The sequence below is a fragment of the Musa acuminata genome, chromosome BXJ2-11 (genome assembly GCF_036884655.1).
Source record: "Musa acuminata AAA Group cultivar baxijiao chromosome BXJ2-11, Cavendish_Baxijiao_AAA, whole genome shotgun sequence".
Lineage (NCBI taxonomy): Eukaryota > Viridiplantae > Streptophyta > Magnoliopsida > Zingiberales > Musaceae > Musa > Musa acuminata.
Window position 1 is genome coordinate 27,293,839 of NC_088348.1, and position 17,742 is coordinate 27,311,580.

General features: G+C 38.8%; 3 protein-coding genes across 11 annotated transcripts; 2 read left to right on the forward strand and 1 right to left on the reverse strand.

Annotated features, from left to right (window-relative positions):
* Positions 1-792: 792 nt before the first annotated feature.
* Positions 793-9,923, forward strand: LOC135626556 (uncharacterized). Of its 4 annotated transcripts, XM_065131953.1 has the most exons (16): positions 800-1,118; positions 2,312-2,718; positions 2,794-2,915; positions 3,173-3,315; positions 3,721-4,025; positions 4,804-4,862; positions 5,026-5,120; positions 5,222-5,324; positions 5,439-5,533; positions 5,620-5,682; positions 7,040-7,115; positions 7,201-7,309; positions 7,592-7,704; positions 8,005-8,063; positions 9,201-9,309; positions 9,464-9,923. In XM_065131953.1, the coding sequence occupies exons 2-16, from the start codon at positions 2,328-2,330 to the stop codon at positions 9,596-9,598; spliced, it is 1,977 nt and encodes a 658-aa protein (XP_064988025.1). In that variant the 5' UTR covers positions 800-1,118; positions 2,312-2,327; the 3' UTR covers positions 9,599-9,923. The 4 variants fall into 4 exon arrangements, 3 of the variants coding, with proteins under 3 accessions (XP_064988026.1, XP_064988025.1, XP_064988028.1); XM_065131954.1 differs by lacking the exon at positions 5,620-5,682 and having other exon boundaries at positions 797-1,118; XM_065131956.1 differs by lacking the exon at positions 800-1,118 and having other exon boundaries at positions 2,583-2,722.
* A 2,729-nt stretch (positions 9,924-12,652) lies between these two features.
* On the reverse strand, positions 12,653-17,537 carry LOC135626557 (protein MOS2-like). Of its 6 annotated transcripts, XM_065131959.1 has the most exons (7): positions 15,918-17,537; positions 15,071-15,416; positions 14,743-14,847; positions 14,421-14,499; positions 13,692-13,869; positions 13,523-13,583; positions 12,653-13,225 (listed from the first exon to the last, which is right to left on the reverse strand). In XM_065131959.1, the coding sequence occupies exon 1, from the start codon at positions 17,398-17,400 to the stop codon at positions 15,970-15,972; it is 1,431 nt and encodes a 476-aa protein (XP_064988031.1). In that variant the 5' UTR covers positions 17,401-17,537; the 3' UTR covers positions 12,653-13,225; positions 13,523-13,583; positions 13,692-13,869; positions 14,421-14,499; positions 14,743-14,847; positions 15,071-15,416; positions 15,918-15,969. The 6 variants fall into 6 exon arrangements, with proteins under 6 accessions (XP_064988031.1, XP_064988032.1, XP_064988029.1 ...); XM_065131960.1 differs by lacking the exon at positions 15,071-15,416 and having other exon boundaries at positions 13,692-13,861; XM_065131957.1 differs by lacking the exon at positions 15,071-15,416.
* LOC135626558 (uncharacterized) lies at positions 12,804-13,389 on the forward strand. Its single transcript, XM_065131963.1, has one exon. The coding sequence runs from the start codon at positions 12,804-12,806 to the stop codon at positions 13,170-13,172; it is 369 nt and encodes a 122-aa protein (XP_064988035.1). The 3' UTR covers positions 13,173-13,389.
* Positions 17,538-17,742: the final 205 nt, after the last annotated feature.

A 17,742-nucleotide genomic window follows, 5' to 3' on the forward strand; every position in this document is an offset into this window, starting at 1 on the left:
AATCCCATCATCAAAGTAAAATGTCAGGCATTAACATACTCTATTGCCTTATGCGGCTATGTTCATTTCTGATAATGAATTGATGACCTCATGTCTTGTTAATTTCTGACATTGGATTGATGAGTCTTAAAATCTCATGTCTTGGTATCGCAAGTCTTTCTCCACGTTTGCTGTCAGTTGGTCATGACAAGAACAGGCTTTCCTGTCATCCACAGGCCGATGCATCATCAGACGAATTGCTGTGATGCACTAATAGCTAACAACTAAATTGGGCCCTCAGTACACAATCTCTATTTATAGCCGAACGAGAAGCAATTCCTAACACATATATTGACTATAATAAATATTTATACATGAGATATAAATTAAAATAGAGTCGTCGAAGTCGGCCGATAGCATAATGGACTTCAAAATTTCTTTTCTTTTGGTGTCCAATCCCCATATATTATAATTTTACCGATCCCCATATATTATATTTTTTTTTAAGTAATCCAAATATTAGATTCGAATTGTCATTATTATTTGATTGTCAATCTAATATGACAACATTAATCTGATTTACTCCATTTCTCGACTGTTGTCATGTCTCGAAAAGAAAAAATAATCCGTTTTGTGTAAATTGCGACTACATGGCATGACATGTCGATGCTTCATCATCAGTAACAATTGATGTCGCATGCTTAATCGACAATATATATATATATATATATATATATATATATATATATAGTCTCGTGCAAGCAAGTTTTTGGTTGTTATGCAGATAATATCGTAGCGGCCTTTTTACACGTAAATGACGAGTTTTCAATAAAACGGAAAAACCGTTATAAAGTGTTGGCGGCGAGAAGATTATTACCCGATATCTTCGATCCCCGCTCGACCTCCGCCATCCGCCGTTGCTACGCCGCCGCCGCCGCCTTCGCCTCTCTTGCCGATGATCTCTTTCCCCGTTGGCTTCCTTCGCTGCCATCGCCTGTTCGGTCGCTTCTTCTTCTTGGGCCCAACCGGGAGCCGGTGAACTTGACCCAGATCCCGATTGCGGCGGATCGCCGTGTAGGATCTCGAAGGATCTTCGACTTTCCATCCCAAGATTTCTCGGCCGGTGGGCGCTTCCACAGGTCAGGCTCCTCGATGCGAGAGTTAGTTCTTGATTCTTTTGTATTGCTTCTGATGTTGCATGAAATGGGGTTTTTGTTCATAGTTAGATTTCCACTTATGTAAGGATATCTTAGAGTGCAATCCCATGGTTATGATGTAGCAAGAATATTCATCTGAAATACAACAGATGGGAGTCCGAAATCAGCATTCCAGTTTGGCTTCGGTGCTCTGAGAAACTGGAATCTTTCATGACGAAAAGGGGTACTCTTAATAACATGTAGAAGCAGGATTCCAAAAAAAGTTAGTAACTTCTTGGAGAGTCGTCATATGAACCATGTTCTTTGTTGTTTTGGGTATCGAGGAGGCACCATGGTGTAGTGCTGTTTGCATCAGCAACTTCATGATTAGTGGATGTTAGAATGCCTCTTGACATTTATCAATAATTCAAGGGATCACTAGAATACCCTGATATTGGGGGAGAAGGAGAAGATTGTCTGTAGTTGGATGGCTGGTAATGATGTGGAGAAGTATTATGAACAATACAAAGAAGTGTTTGTGGTGATGACTTAGAAGATTTAAATTTCCCCAACGTACATATTTATTGCATCGGATGATTTTGAAGTTTGCTTCATGTTGTAAATCATATAAATAGCTTAATTTTTGTCTTTTATCTTCTATTTGTTTATGTTTGGTTAAAAAATTCTGTTTTATATGAAAAGTAGTTTATGGACATGAACTACGAGGCATGTTCTATATAATAAAAAATGGTGCTGTCTATATTCATGCATTATGAAATGAAACTGAGTTGACCATTTCACTTAGGAACGACAATGATACAAAAGATAACTGGCCTTTTTCATTCAATTTTGGCATTTTCCTCCACCATAAATGATCTTAGATTTTTGGAAACTTTATGTTGCTTAAATATGGATTTTCCCCTTGAAGGGAAAATCCGAGAGCTGCATCACTTTAGACAAAGGGAGATGGATCCCGATTATCATTCCAACAGTTTGAAATTTCTATATGAGTATAAATTATATATTCTTTGCAGAAATTTCTCATACCATGTATAGCAATACCTACCTGTCATCTGCCCTATTGGCATATTCCTATGGTACATCTCTATATGACCTTATGCTTTGTGATATATTGAATCTGGATCATCTAGTGGCCCTTGCCAGGTTTTGTTTTATGAGACCTTTCCATTTTGCAGATATCTCAAAGGCTTTATGGATAATATGCAATATGCTGAAGAACTTCTAAGAGAGTTCCTTGTGTTTAGAGGTTTTACAAATACACTACAATCTTTTGAAAAAGAGTTGTCTACAGATATTGGCAGAAACTTTCAAGTGGACAAAATTCTAGATTTGGTGTTTTCAGTGTATTTGCCAAACTATCAAGCCGATAAATTAATTGCCCTTCTTAATTTCTTTAAGCAACGCTTCTCTTCATCTTCGGAGACAGTGTTCATTTCTACATTATCAAAGTTGGAAGTGTCAATTCTTCGGTACTACATTGTAAATGCCTTACAATCTGCAAGGCATGAGAAAGTGGTGGAGTTTTTTCAGGCAAATGGCAGTTATCTCTTGCAAAAACGTGAAGACTGGACACCATGGTTTGGTAGGTCTGTGTTTTTTCTTCCTTAACCTTCTTCATCATATTTTAATATTTAACTATAAAGATATTGTCATGCAGCTATTCCATATATTAAGAACCCCAGCCTAGATCCTCAGTTTCGTGTTTACTTCTCAAAAGAATGGTTTGATGCCCTGCATCTATCATTCCGGAACTTCTTAAGCGAGGTCTTCAATGGGACCCATATCCTGAAAGTGGTATTGTCTGTTCTTTGCTATCAGGATGACAGTTCAAAATCGTAACCTATTGTTTGCTTCTATGCACTAATTCGTACTCATACATTGACTAGTTCTATTTCTGATCCTCTTAGTTTTTACATCCGTGTTGCAGGAAGAAATAAATATCTTCCAATGTATTCTATCAAAAAGAAAAAAAAACATATCATTTTATGTACAAGGTCAATTTGAAATTTGGTTGTTGATTTTCCTTAATTGCTTCACGTATCCCTGCGCTGTTAAAGATCAGTACAGAAAAGAATACAGTGAAATACCTCAAAGATGGCATCAAGCAACTGAATAATAAACTGTCGCAACTCCAGGCATTATTGGAGACAAAAGAAGCTGAGATACTATATTTACAAAGGTAACAATTCAATGTTTTTATCTTACATGGACATGATTTTTAAGAGGGCTTATCCGTGTCGATTTGTCCAATTGTTCACCATAACTTTATATTTCATGGATGCTCTTAATGTCGTCACATACCTATCCATGCAGATTGCTATTGTTTGTCTCATTTTCAAATCTTTCAAGGAAGTTGTTGGGGCTGATATACATTTATGCCCGAGATTATGACCTAATTGTTGCATTGTCCACAAGCATTAAGCATCAAGATATTTCAATGCTTGTTTTATTTTGCATCCGTTGATCATCTATATCTATATATGGATTTTGTGGTGCAACACAGCTATTTATGCTTTTCCTTTGTGTGTTTCTGAGAGAATCATCACCTTTAATTTTAGAATATTGTCATTGTTTTTCCATTCAGTCTGGCTCCATCAGATCGGGAAGCTTCCGTTCTCAAAGAGATCAACTCTATCAGTGATCTTTCAAGTGAGGCTTCATCAAAGGATGATGGTGTTAGTAGTCGAGTCAAAGATTTTTGTGAACCTGTCAACGATTCTCTTCATATAGGAGAAAAGATAACAACAGCAAATTGTGGGGAATCTTCAGGTTCAACTGGTGTTCTAGACAAATCCACTGTAGCCAAGTCCAGTTCTATGGCAGGTTCAGGAGGCCAATCTCCTTCAAAACATGAGAAATCTAGCAATGTTCTTCAGATGGCTCATACTGGTTAGACATCTTCATACATGTAGTAGTTTGCAATGGGATTGATTATTGTTCTTTCAGGTGCAATTTGTGCTCGTTCTTGTTTGTTCTCCTCATTATTCAATATTCAATGGTTTGAGAATAACTGCTTTTCGTTCTAACCTAGTTGAGAAAAGAGAGGAGAAAAACAATAACTTTGTTTCTTTTGAGCTGAAATTACTTGTGTAGAAGCAGGTGGTGGAACAGAATATTAGTTAATCATTGAAATCTTGTTTTCCTTAGGTATGTTTCGATAGATAGGTGAGTAGGATAGATGGTATTACTCTGGCACTACAGCGGTAACATTCCTTCTTGGAGCTTCTGTCATGAATATTCGGTGCTTTGTACCCTGCCTGCCTGCCTGTATGCATGTGGGTTTAAATTATGTAGGAAGTATTAGAACTCATCCTTACTGTGGGGTTTGAGATTATGATGCCATAGGTGAACAGTTTTGCTGAGAAATCTGCAAAACTTTTTGGACCACCAAATTATGTTTCTTTTCCTTTTTATTTGGAAATTGACTTGTGTGCTTGATCTTGAGGTTATTTGATCACAGCTTGAAGACCTCCATTATTTTCTTTTATAAGACAATATGCTTTTGAAATCTTTAGACATATAATTCTCCATTATTATCCTCAAAAGTTTAAACTGATGGTACATGACCATTCAGTTCAATACTAGGCAAAAATATCTTGAGTAGGATAGATAATGTTAAAAGTCAAGAAACAGATGACTTACTCTATGCGTGCAACTTTTTCTGCAGAAAATACCATAGATGTGGTTGGAGAAGAGGAATTTCCTGAAGTAAAAGTGGATTTTCAGGTTAGCCATTGCTGGCTCATCTAGAGTTGCTCTTGCTCATTTGATTTCATGGAGCTTTTGGCTTGAAGTTGAATATACACAATAGGACAGTTATGAGTCCATTTTTCAATTATCACTACATCTGAAGCCCTTTTGTTTCACGTAATTATCTTTATATTTCCAGGAAACTTTCTTGGGGCATACTAGTAGGATTAGTCGCTGCCGATTTTCTGCTTCGGGAATGAATATTGCTAGTGCTTCTGTGGACGGGACTGTTAGGTAAATCATTTAGATGCACATTGTTCTATGAAGTAATATATATTGGATTTTGGTTTTCTTAGGTATATATCTTATTCAGCCTACTAAAAAATCTGTTGAAGGATCTGGACATATGACTCATCAACACCAACATCCAGAAATGCTACGATATATTGTGGAGCTGAAATTATGTCACTTGATTGGGAATGCAGATCAGATCGCTTGGTATGTCAACTAAATATATAGCTTGATAACAATAAAGATTTATGGTATACAGTTATAGAGAGTTCAACACCAAAATGCATATCTTGTGTATGTACTCATTTGTCCTAAATATAGCTGCTCATAGGGACAGCTGATGGAGGCATTAAAGCTTGGAATGTTGATGCTAAGCGAGTTGTATGTGATCTTAGCACAACAACAGAATTTCCAAGGTTCTTTAACCATCAATCCTTTGGTTGTTTTACATGTCTCTTTATGATCTGTTCATCATTTTTTAAAAATAAAAAAAATACTGCAGTGTCTTGGACTTGAAGTGCAGCCCTGTTGAACCAATTTTCGTTTCTGCAGCTGCATCGAGATGGTAACTAACTAAAACAGTTAGTTTGTTGGTAATGATTGGGAGTAAAGAAGTTATTGCAGGAGTTTTAAAATGCACTTAAATGTTGATCTAGATTATCATGCAAAACATACTCCTTATTAGCAAATAACTATGGTGTTTGGGTATTCATTTGGATCCAAGGAATACTAAAATCTGTGCTTCCTAGATAGAATGATATTGTAATAAAAGACCATCTTTTTGTTTCTCCAATCATCTTCATTGTATGTTCAATAATTGTAAGTACTAATATAACCTTGTTGTATATATAAACTTGCTTATATGTGAATGTGCATTATGTATATGTTTCTTTCTATTTGTCCATATCTTTTCCCCCATCATATATCTATAGTAAGAGACATTCTACATAGCTGCAGAACAAGACTTTGAGATGGAAGTTAAATGAGCAGGATTAAGTTATAATTGGCCATTATCGGCTATATTTGGTCGAAGATTGTTTTGGGATTATTTGAGGGATTGGCTGGGATCATCGAGGATGAGTCATAATTCAGCTGTAATCTGTGAGATCATATGATATGGCTCAAGATTGGTTCATCTGTGATCAGGTGGGACTGTTCATGATCGGCCTGGAACAGTCAGGAATGGCTGATCATGACCAATTCTAAGGCCTGGATCCTAAAACTTTCAGATTATCTGCTAATTTCACGATGAACCAATTTTTTAGACTATGTTATGCATGAAACCTGCTTGATCAGTAAAAAGCTCGCATTTTAAGAAAAATTAGCAGATCTTGCTCTAGTTGTCTGGTCAACAAAGGGAAAATAGTTCTTGTCCAACTAGATAATGCATCTGAGTGACATAACATTGTGTGAAAATCATTTTAGGATTTACCTTTGTCACGAGCTGCTCTGATGAACCACTAGCCTAATAACTTGATTAGCTTAAAACTATGACAAATCAATGATAGTAGGTTCATGTCATCTTGTCAGTCATCACGACATCCTATCATTTCAGATGTGGGACTAATTGAGGTGTAACGATCTTCCTGCATTACCCATAGTTTATAAAAATTGTCATGGATCCTTTTTTAGTTCCTGTCTGAAGCATGGATTTTGGTTATCTTTGATTGCTCTATCTTGCAAACCTACTTTACTATTTTAGTAATTGTGGTAATAGTCTAAGACAGCAGCATGGATACTTAGCTTCTTTAAAATGTGACCAACTCCATGAAATATTAGCTAAAAGAGCATATTTGTTCACGTAAGACATATGGATACTTAGCTGCTGCTAAAAATTTCTAATTATTTTAAGGGTAACATTTTCTTTTTTATATGTCATGGGGATTCAACATTCTTGATGGTGCCTTGTTGAACTGTTATAGGAATGGCTTTCATAAGCTTGACAGAGCGGGCTTTGCTTCTTTGACTGTTTGGAATATGAAAACATGGAAGGCCATGGTATGTATGTTGCTTCAAGTGCTTTTCATAAAAAACTCTCTTTGATATGCTTATGTTTATCTAATTTCTGTTATACATTGTGAAGACAGTGCTTCCTCTTGGTGAAGATCCTCCGGCAATTACATCACTATGCTTCAACCACAATGGTAAAATTTTGGCAGCTTCAGCAGCGGATGGAATGATTCATATGTTTGGTATCCTCATTTTTCTGTCCTGAATGTAAAGCTGTATAAGATAACTTAATATGTCTACTCAAATTGTTTTTCCTTCATGCGATTTTACTTTGTGCTGTTAATTTCTCAATCATAGATAGTGAAATGTCTGCATGTGCTAAACCTTGGAATCAACTCTTGATGCTCATGATTGCTCCATTTAGATGGTTCCTCAACAACACTGCTAATATTATTTCATGGCCATTTAAGAACTTAGAACAAGAGAGATTTTACGAACTAAAATGTTACTTAACTAGCAAAAAGACATGTCTGCTGGCCTTCAAATCACTGGGTGGCCAGCCCATGATACAGCTGTAAGCTCACTGCTATTTGGACCTGACGAGACTAGCATTTTCAGCTTAGGATCTGATGGCAAGGTAATAAGTTTGTCTTTTTATTTGTAGCATTATTTTAGCATAAGCATCTGCTTTCATGTTTGCTCCCATGTTACATCGCCCTTTAGCTCTGAAATTTGAGCATCAAAGAGCTCTTTTTATGTTTCGGCAGTCAATTATTTTCCATCTCCTCTACCTTGACTGACTGTCGGTCAAGGTTACTGGAACCATCAAACACACAGTAGTTTCGTTGCTGATTCCAATGTTACTTGAGCAACACTTTTTTAGTCATTTTCCTTTTCTTGTAATGCTTATCATGAGAATGTAATGTGTGGATTGCAGATATTTGAATGGAGTTTGCAAAACCAAGGTCGGGTTCTATGGTCACGAGATTGCTCTAGGTATCATGTTTGTACCTTTCCACAATAGCATCTCCTTTTTTCCCCCTTAAAACAGTTCTTGTTTGCATAAAAGTTCGCTGATGGAAAACTAGGTACTATGTTTGTACCCTATCCATTATAGAATCTTCTTTTTTCCCTTGAAACAACTTGTCTGCATAAACATTGGCTGATGGAAAACTGTCCATGCTTTCAAACTAAGTTAAAAAGTTTATTTATCATGCACTCAATTTAGTGTCATTAAGAAGGGTAAACTATATAGGTTTCAAGATGATATCAATTTTTTGCTGGATGATTCACACAAAATGAGTCTTTTGTGTAAGTTCTACTGATTTTGTTTTCCATGATCCATCTGGTTAGCAATTTAATCACCTATACATGGTGCTGTTGTTATGTTAATAACACTTACCTCCTATTCCCTTGTGGTATAGAATTTGTATGATTGCCTATGGATCCAATGACATATACCTATGCTTTGTCATCTGGTTATGAAATCTGCCAATGTTAAATTGTTTGGCAGGCCAAAAAATAGATTTTCTTTGTAAGGCAATAGTTTCCTGGCCTATATATGGTAATGGACTTCGCCATTTGCATTGACTTCCTTAACATTGGGGTATTACAGCATCTGACTGGATATATAATAAGACCAGTGAGATGGTCATCCTTATAATAAATGCATCCTGTCTGACCTTCATTGTGGTCAGACAGGATGCATTTATTATCTGGCATAATTTGTCATTGTGGTCATCCTTATAATAAATGCATCCTGTCTGACCTTCATTTCTCACTTATTTTGATATATATACACGGTAGTCCATAAATTGAATTTGACATTGTAGTGTATGAACCAACATGACTCGAAAAATTTTACCATCTGAGCACCTTTTGCTACCTTCTGCCAGTGTCTCATGCATACGGTAATCTATTTGCTCTTTAAACCATGTTGAGAAGAAACATATAGAAGTAAAGGGTGACAAATGCTTACCTAAATAATGATTATGATCATGTCATCCTGTGGTTGTACTTTTCTGGAGGTCCAATATAATGAGTGACAATTGCTTTTGATGATTATGATCATATCAGCCTGTGGTTGTGTTTTGCTGGAGGTCCATAATGAATCACTCACTTGACTATTAATAGGTATTGCTTTCCGGAGAGCTTGAAAATATGCAGGCATGAAATAGCACTGGATTCAAATGGCAAAAGATTGTTGGTAACATCTGGTTCAGTTAGGTCACCGATATACCAGGCAAGCAGCTTCTCTTGTAATGTCTCGTTTTGTTTTCAGTCTCATCCTGGTGTATACATATGAAGGTGGTTTCTTGCACTAAATTTTTCGTAGCTTCTCTTATAATGTCTCCTTTTCTTTTGTTGGTTGTATCATAGCACTAAATTTTGCTCAGGTACAAGGACACACACTTGGGCTACGCACATTGCCGCATAGTGGTGCAATAACGAGTGTTGACTGGCATCCAACACTACCCATTTTCATAACCGGCTCAGCTGACCATTCGGTTCGGGTTACTTCCATTATTTGATGGTCCATTTCCGTGGAGTTCCCAGTTACCGGCTTGTAATTCTCATAGAGATCACAGAAAGTTCCTTGTTTGCTATCCTCACTACCTCATGATCAGATGCCCAGACTGGTATGAGGTAGCTCTTCCAATCATTATGTTATTGACAGCCATTTTGACACTGTAATTTATGTTTCCTTAGTAGTGGCTGTTCAGCTGCTATGAAAGATATGGAAATCGAATGATCAGTATCTTTTAAGCAGTTACAAAAATGTTGTGGAATATTAATTTATTTGTTCTCGAATTGTATTCTTGAGGCTTTTATTGGAGGCAGTATTTGGTATTTGTATGAGACACTTTGTGTAGAACATCTGTCTATATTCGAGAACAAACGTTATGGACGTGTAATTTGGTTCCAAACTTGCGGTTGAATCACCTGATGATGCCTATCTGGAAGTTCTGAGTTTGATTGTAAAATGGATATATTTACTTCATCTTCGATTCTCATTTCGCTTTATAGCTACACTACTTGGAATATATTATATTGTTGTAAAATTTATTATTGTGAATGAATGGTTAATGGCTGGTTTGTTGTGTAAAAATTATGCTGCCTTTTTCATAGGGATGAGATAGAGGTAAAAGGAAGAAGCTATAAATATTTTTTTTAAAAAAAATAGTCTTAGCATAATTAAACATATGACAGGATGTAGTTAGTCCAAAATAATTGAGATTTTATGTTTCTCGTAATTGGTTGAAATCAATCTAGTCATGTGAATACGAATGAATGATGAGCGAAGAAGTCATTGATATTTTAGTCCATCCGTCATGATGCGGGTCTATATGCATAGATTTATTCAAGGTGAAAACGTTAAGCTCTCGAGATGTTACCTATACGAAGATCGAGAATTAGATGTTTTTTGACCTGATCCCGTCGATGTCCAAGTTAGTAATGAGTACAAACGCGAATGGTAAAAAAAGATAAACATCGCTCAATTCGACACTAGCATATCTCGGGATCTAGTTAGATCGCTAACTTCAACTTTCTGAAGCATCAGGTCCCCTAGTCCAACTCTCCAAGAGTGAACACTTTGATTGTATAGCTTAGCTATCGCATTTTTATATTTAAGTACCCTTAGGTGTGCTTATGCTCTAACTTCACTGATTAGGTCTAAGTCTTTTTTGGAAGGTTTTTTGTTAAAATTCTCAATTAAGATGTTGAAAAGACTATCTCGAGTGGTAGAATAACCTCAGTGTCAAAAGTTAACTTGTATAGTGATTCTCTAGACCCAATTTTAGGTGTCATCCGGGAGGCCCACAAGATACTTGATAGCTTGTCCATCCAAGTACTTTTTACTCTAATGATCCGCTTCTTTAACCCTTTGAGAATGACTCAATTGGTGACCTTGGTGAGACTGTTGATCTGAGAATGAGCTACCGAGCTAAAATTTAATTGAACTCTGTAGGATTAACAAAACTTCTTAAACTTCACATTGTTGAATTAAGTTCCATTGTTGATGATGATAACTCTCGGAATTCTAAAGTAAGTGATGATATTCTTTCATACGAAACCCTCAATATGCTTCTCGGTGATCAACTCTAATGGCTCTACCTATGCCAATTTCGTAAAATAGTCAACTTCAATAATGAGAAACATTTGTTGAACTGAGGTTTGCGGAAAATGTATAAGGATGTTCACCATTAATTGGGTGAATAGTCAACTTCAAAAATGTATACCCTATTGGGTGAAGAGTCATTCACCATTAATTGGAGTCAAAGGCTAATTGATGTTATATCCACGTAAAACTTTGGCACCTGGGGCATCTTTGGGCATAGGCTATTGCATCATTGCGTAGCGTCGGTTTGTAGAATCATTACCGAAGTACTTAAGGTGAGAGCTTGTCCACCAATGTGTTTCCTGTAGATACCCTCATGTATCTTAACGAGTACTCTCTCGATCTCTTAGAATGTTAAGCATTTGAGGAATAGTTGACTAAAAGTTTTACGATATAAGAGATCGTTAATTATGTAATACCATGCTTGATGATGGTTGACTCATTGGTAGTGCCTTGACCAACAACTAGCCCTCCTTTTGGGGCCCGGATTGATACTAATCTAGTAAGCATATCAGTTTCGGTATTCTCTTCATGGGAGACCTATAATACATCGAGTCGAGAGAAGCTATATATTAATCTCTATATCTCAACAAGGTACTTTACCATGGTTGCATTTCGAGCTTTATATTTTTCCTTTACTTGGTTCACGACTAATTATGAGTCACCAAACAACATTAAATCTTAGACTTAGAAGCTCTCGAGTGAATTAGAGTGAAGCTATGGGTTAATTTCTATATTTTAATGAGGTACTTTATCATAATTACATCTTGGGTTTTGTAGTTTCGCTTTACTTAGTTCACAACTAAGTCATTAAATATCATCAATTCTAAGTCATTAAATATCATCAATTCTTAGACTTAAAACTCTCTGAGTGAATCAAAGCATCAAGAGAAGTACTTTATACTCGATTTCATTATTAGAGATTTTGAATCCAAACCGTATTAATAATATACTTATTTTGAATCCACACCACCTCCTCTACGAGACGATAGAATCATCCACGAATAACGTCAACATATAATTGCCAACCTCATACCAAAAAAAAATATTTCTGATATAAAATCTACCAACGTGTGACTAACCAATCCAAAATAGTTCAGATTTTATGTTTCTCGTAATCAGTCAAAATCAGTCCAGCCTTCGAGTGGCGTAAATACGAACAGGAACATAGGAACGTGAGAGTAATAAGTCCAATTCTTGGTGTTCTTATCTATAACTTTTGTTCGCAAATTCATTAAAACATACTAATAATTTAGATTATTGCATCATAGTATTCGATTCAGTTTCGCTTAAATACGATGATGATGGTGTGGTATGAGAATTTGGTATAGTAAATTGGTTTGGTTAATCGATTGGTTGAGGACCACGTCTCGGATTCGGCCACCCAACCCCAACCCCAACCCCAACCCCAACCACCACGTTACGTATCACCTAAAGCCTCCTCACATCAACGTAGGAAGTAAAATAGAAAAAAGGCAAAACGAAAAGGAATTAAAGAAAAAGGAGAGAAAGAAAAGCATCCATCCAAAGGCCCCTCGGGGATGTCGAAGCACCAATTCCTCCCTTTCTTTGTTCATTAGGGTTCGGGCACCGTCGTACGTTCTCTCCTGCGGGCAATGGCGATCTCTCCTCGGCTCTCCGCCGTGGAGTCTGCCCTCCTCCTCCTCCTCATCCTCCTCCTCATTCCCGCCGCCCGATCCGAAGGCATCGACGCCGTCGCCGACCTCTGCGGCGCCATATCCGACGGAGGGGCCCCCTCCTGCCGCGTCAGCTGCTTCCGGCCGGACCCCGTGTGCGGTGCGAACGGCGTCACGTACTGGTGCGGCTGCCCGGAGGCGGCGTGCGCCGGCGTCCGCGTCACCAAGCGGGGCCCTTGCCAGGTCGGCAGCGCTGGTACCGGCCTCGTCTCCGGCCAGGCCTTCCTCCTCCTCCACATCGTGTGGCTCATCGTCCTCGGCTTCTCCGTCCTCTGCGGCTTCCTCTGAGCACCAACTATTGTTGGCTTCTTCTCGCCGCAATCGTCATTCGCTACATTATTCTGGAAATGGCTTTTGGTTAGTAATAATAACAGATGAGAGAATTGTTAAGGAAAAAAAAGCTAAATAATGTACTTTTTAGTGGCATCAAAATTCACATTTTGGAAATGATGTACTTTCACCAATCTTAAAAAATTCTTCGGGGAAAGCACTTCTCTTTATTCTATCGTTTATTACCTTAAAATTCGAAAACTTAAATCAGGTTTTAATAAGATAATAACATTAATATTCAATTCACAATATGTAACATTAAATTATAAACAGCATGGTATGGGATGGGATGGGTCGCTCATCAGAACCTGAGGGTCCCCGCAAAGTTGGGTGTTTCGTTAAATTCCATATCCAAAAAGACTTCCCAACCTGCATGAACAAATGATGAGGATCTCAAGTCAGGTCATCGAGCATGGTTATGCAAGTACAGATCGATATCACAACAAGAGAGAGGCCTGAGAAAGCCATTCCTCCCACCTCACTGTATCCCTTCCAGATGAACAGTATTTTTCATCTTGAATCATCAGATCATTCATTAGATGGCCACAGCAGGCTCATCCGGCAACACCAAATAGGTCAATTTGTAGCATCAGGTCTTCTTTGCGTGTAATGTTTCCACACACAAAAAAGTCTTCTCCAGCATCCTCCTGCAAAACTTCATCCATGAAAGAGATCTTTCAACACCATAAGTTTATATGATAAAAGTGCAGTGTTCTTAAAGGAAAAAGGGAAACAAAAAAGCACAGAGACCAACACCATGCAGCAGAGACTCACACCTGCACTCTGCTACATAATGAAAATTCTTGTGATGGAATCAGCCTCTACCAACAAGCAGAGCCTTTGGGCCAGTGTAGTGGTATTTTTTTACCAAGACAAGAAGCATCATTACAGGAGATGGTTACCATTGGTATGTTATTACCAACTTCGACAAACTTAATCACAAAATGAAATAGGGCTAAGTTGTGTTCAACATTGTAGTCTGATCAAGAAGACAAGAACCAAGCATGAAACACAATATGTACAAGGTAGATTCACCTCATAAACGTTTAAAATATCGTAGGTCAATATTATGAGACACACAAACCCGATTGCAATATTAAACCCCAAATGGTTCCTAACAAAGACAATTTTGGGCTTCTCAAATTATGTTGCCAATTCCTAAATTGATGCTTTCAAACATCAAATAGAGTGCATTACATTTAATACCTGTGAGAACAACTAATCATGATGGCCATGTTGCACCGCAAATTTCACTGTGTTAGCAGCTTGTCATGTACACCAGAAACTGCATAAAAAAATGAATATTCATCGATTGTCATAGCATGAAGAATTCAGAGAGCAAATAATGCACAAAGCAAAGCTGCTGAGACCTTAATGAGTCAAAATATCCTCAAAATGAGAAACCACAATAAATGGGATCATGTGATAATTTATGTACTTGCACCCTGTCAGCTGTGAAACTAATAGAATAGAACATCACAATTCTCCAGCACAAAATGATGTTACTCACTTGGTGTCAGTGTCATACCTATATTGAACTTGTATAATTAGACATCAATTTCAGGATTTAGGTTCGAGTTCATATTGTAAATGAAGATAGATGCCCAACACTTCAACAAATGTGTATGATAACCTGGAAAAGCAAATTTGAGAAATTCACATCATTTAACTAGCATAATGGAACATACCAACACAAAAAAAGGAAAAACAATAACAACAGCAACAACAAAAAAGCAACCTGATGACTAGAAAAATGGCTAAAGTTGAAGGTTGTAGTTACATAACACAATTAACCAAAAAAACTAATACACGAGAAGGTGGTGCCATCGCCAAAGGAGGAAACAGCTAGGGGTCACCTCGGCTTTCCAAATTCTTCCCATATATCCTGTTTTGTTTTCTTTATCATGAATGGAAAGTCATATCTTATCATCCTAGCATACCATGAACCAAGTGGATATCCCATGGCCATGCTCAAACCCACCTGGAATGTTGCACATTGAATGTAACTTAGGTCAATTTTCTAGGGAGATCAAGGTCAATTTATATCATAATTACTAAGGTTACTCCCCTTCAGAAACACGTTCCAAGCTGTGTCCTGACTTGCAGGAACCTTTCATCCTATAATGCATCAGAACATGATCTGATGAGACAACGATTCAGGTCTTGAATATATTTAGAAAAGATGAGTTGGTTGTGGACCTTCTGCAACCAGAGAGAAAGGATAAGATTATATGAAAAATGATTTTCTTAACATGATATCCATGGACAAGTACATATAAGCATAAAATGCTAAGGTTTGTTCATCAATGTTCTCCCCCTATACTGAGGAAAAAGACTGTTACTAAAACCCAATAATCGACAAGGAATACAAGTAATATTTCTAAAGTACTTATCCAAACTCAGAGGAAAGTGGGATTCAAGCTAGATACACAGAAGTTGTTTCTTGCAAGTAGACCACAAGTCATTAAAGAAGTGTCATTTATATCAAGTTCTATAACATCTTAAACACAGCAACCAACTTAATAGAGCATAAAGCATATTCATATGATTCACAAAAGCCTGATACTTTTGTCACATGAGGCAGGCTAATTTGAAAAAGTAGTCAACTGCAATAGGATGGCATGACCAGATTACACCAACATTTTCTCCACCTTTTTTCTTCCAAGGAATTATAAGCTTAATCAAAAGGAAAATGCTACTCACCTTCAGTGAGGGAGCTGCTAATAAGCAGCTAGTGACATGAATAAATCAAGAATCAATAGCCGAGGTAACTTGGATCCCCAAGATACTCAGCAATCGCATCCAACCTCACCTTGATCAAGTCATGACTATCTGCATCTCTTACCATTCCAGTATCCTTGTCAGTGTTCCTCTCGACAAGGCTCCCAAAGACACCCTTGTGCTTCCCATATAGCACAAGCACTGATCCTCCCTTCTTAGGCAGTGCTGTCTCGAGGATATCCTGATCCACACCTTGTACCAACTCCTTGCTTCCATCCAACGAAATGTCGCATGTTGTTGGGCCCACCACATCAATTACCTCCCCCTTCTTCAGGTACAGCTTCCCACCCATGAAATCCTTGCTGACTATTCTGACCCTAATATGGCTTGTAAGCCATCGGACTTTGTTCTCCTCACTCCGGTAATTGCTCCTGGAGCTTTCCTGCACGGGCTCACTCTTCTCCTCTCTCCTTTCATGCCTGTTCCTCTTCTCGTCCCTCCTCTGATCCCTGCCCTCATTCTCTGACCTCTTCAATTTCCTCAAGAACTTCTCTTCCTCTGTTGAGCCCAAATCAGCAACCATTTCATCCCTTAGTTTGACCTCTTCTCCAGTCTCAAGCAGCTTCAAAAATAGCTCAGAGCTACCCGACCTTTTCAAGACTTTGCCTTTCGACCCCATATGTCGACCTGATATAACCCTGACGATCTTCTCCTTCTCTTTTGTTTTCTCTTTTGCCTTCTCTTTCTCTTCTTCCGAAACCCAAATTCCCCTTCTTTTCTTGGGATCTCCCGAGGATGGGTTGTATCCAATACCTTCGGAGCCACCCTTCCTCTTGTACTCGAAGACCTTGGTGTCGACCAGATTCTTGTTCCGCCCAACCGCCTGGCCTTGCGTCCACCCATACCCCGCAAGAACGGCAGCACCAAAATCCTCCACATTGATGTCTTTAAACTCCTCCATGCCTCGATCTTCCGGCAGATCCTTCACGTCCTCCCTGTATCTCCGGTGCATGAAATCGTCGTCCTGAGCACGGCCGCGGCGGCGTCCAGGGCCGTCCTCCTCCCGCTGGGACCTGGCGCCATCGGCGTCGCCCGCGGCGGCGGAGCGGAGGGTGAGGCCGTAGGGGATGTGGCCGGCGGGGGCGTCGCCGGTGGAAGTGTCGAGGACGAAGTGAGCGGTGTTGGCGGCGGCTGCGGAGGGGTCGTCGTCGGAGGTGGGGAGGGGGAGGAGATTCTTCATCCGCTTCAAGGCGGGGTTGAGGTCGACGTTGGGGATCGGAGGGATGACGGGCTTGACGTCGCCGGGGCCGGGAGCTGCAGAAGGGTCGAAGACGGTGACGAATTGGGGCTTGACGCCGCCGTCATCGGCCTGCGCTCGGGCGGCCTTGGTAGCGGTGGAGCGAGAGGATGGCTTGGAGGCGGTGGACGAGAAGGAGAAGGAGAGCTTCGGCGTCTCTTTCTCCATCTTTCTTTCCTGCCTCGGAGAAGAGAGAGCAGAGGCGGCGGAGATCAGCTCAGGAGGACGCGACGGGAGACGAAATCGGAGGAATCAGGGAAGGGGAAAGGATAGAGCGATCGAGCAATTAGGGTTTGGGCACGTGAGTGTCTCGGAGGATAACAGTGAGAAGACTTTTTTTTTTCCGCACGTGATATCATGATCTACAACTATTACATGATAATTATACGATATTATATGAAATATATTCGAGCTAATAGTAGTAATTTAGATTAGTGTTTTTAATTAATAATGAAAAAAAATATCTTCTACTATTGGTTAATTGTAAAAAATATGCCTCTTGATACTAAT

What these genes read in the sequence shown, in the direction of transcription:
- LOC135626558 (XM_065131963.1), top strand. Translation starts at nt 12,804, where the DNA reads ATGGCGATCTCTCCTCGGCTCTCCGCCGTGGAGTCTGCCCTCCTCCTC.
- LOC135626556 (XM_065131953.1), top strand. Translation starts at nt 2,328, where the DNA reads ATGGATAATATGCAATATGCTGAAGAACTTCTAAGAGAGTTCCTTGTG. An exon ending in AATGCAGATCAGATCGCTTG is followed by an intron (nt 5,325 to 5,438) that starts GTATGTCAACTA and finishes TCCTAAATATAG; the next exon opens with CTGCTCATAGGGACAGCTGA. An exon ending in GCTTAGGATCTGATGGCAAG is followed by an intron (nt 7,705 to 8,004) that starts GTAATAAGTTTG and finishes TGTGGATTGCAG; the next exon opens with ATATTTGAATGGAGTTTGCA.
- LOC135626557 (XM_065131962.1), bottom strand. Translation starts at nt 17,400, where the DNA reads ATGGAGAAAGAGACGCCGAAGCTCTCCTTCTCCTTCTCGTCCACCGCC.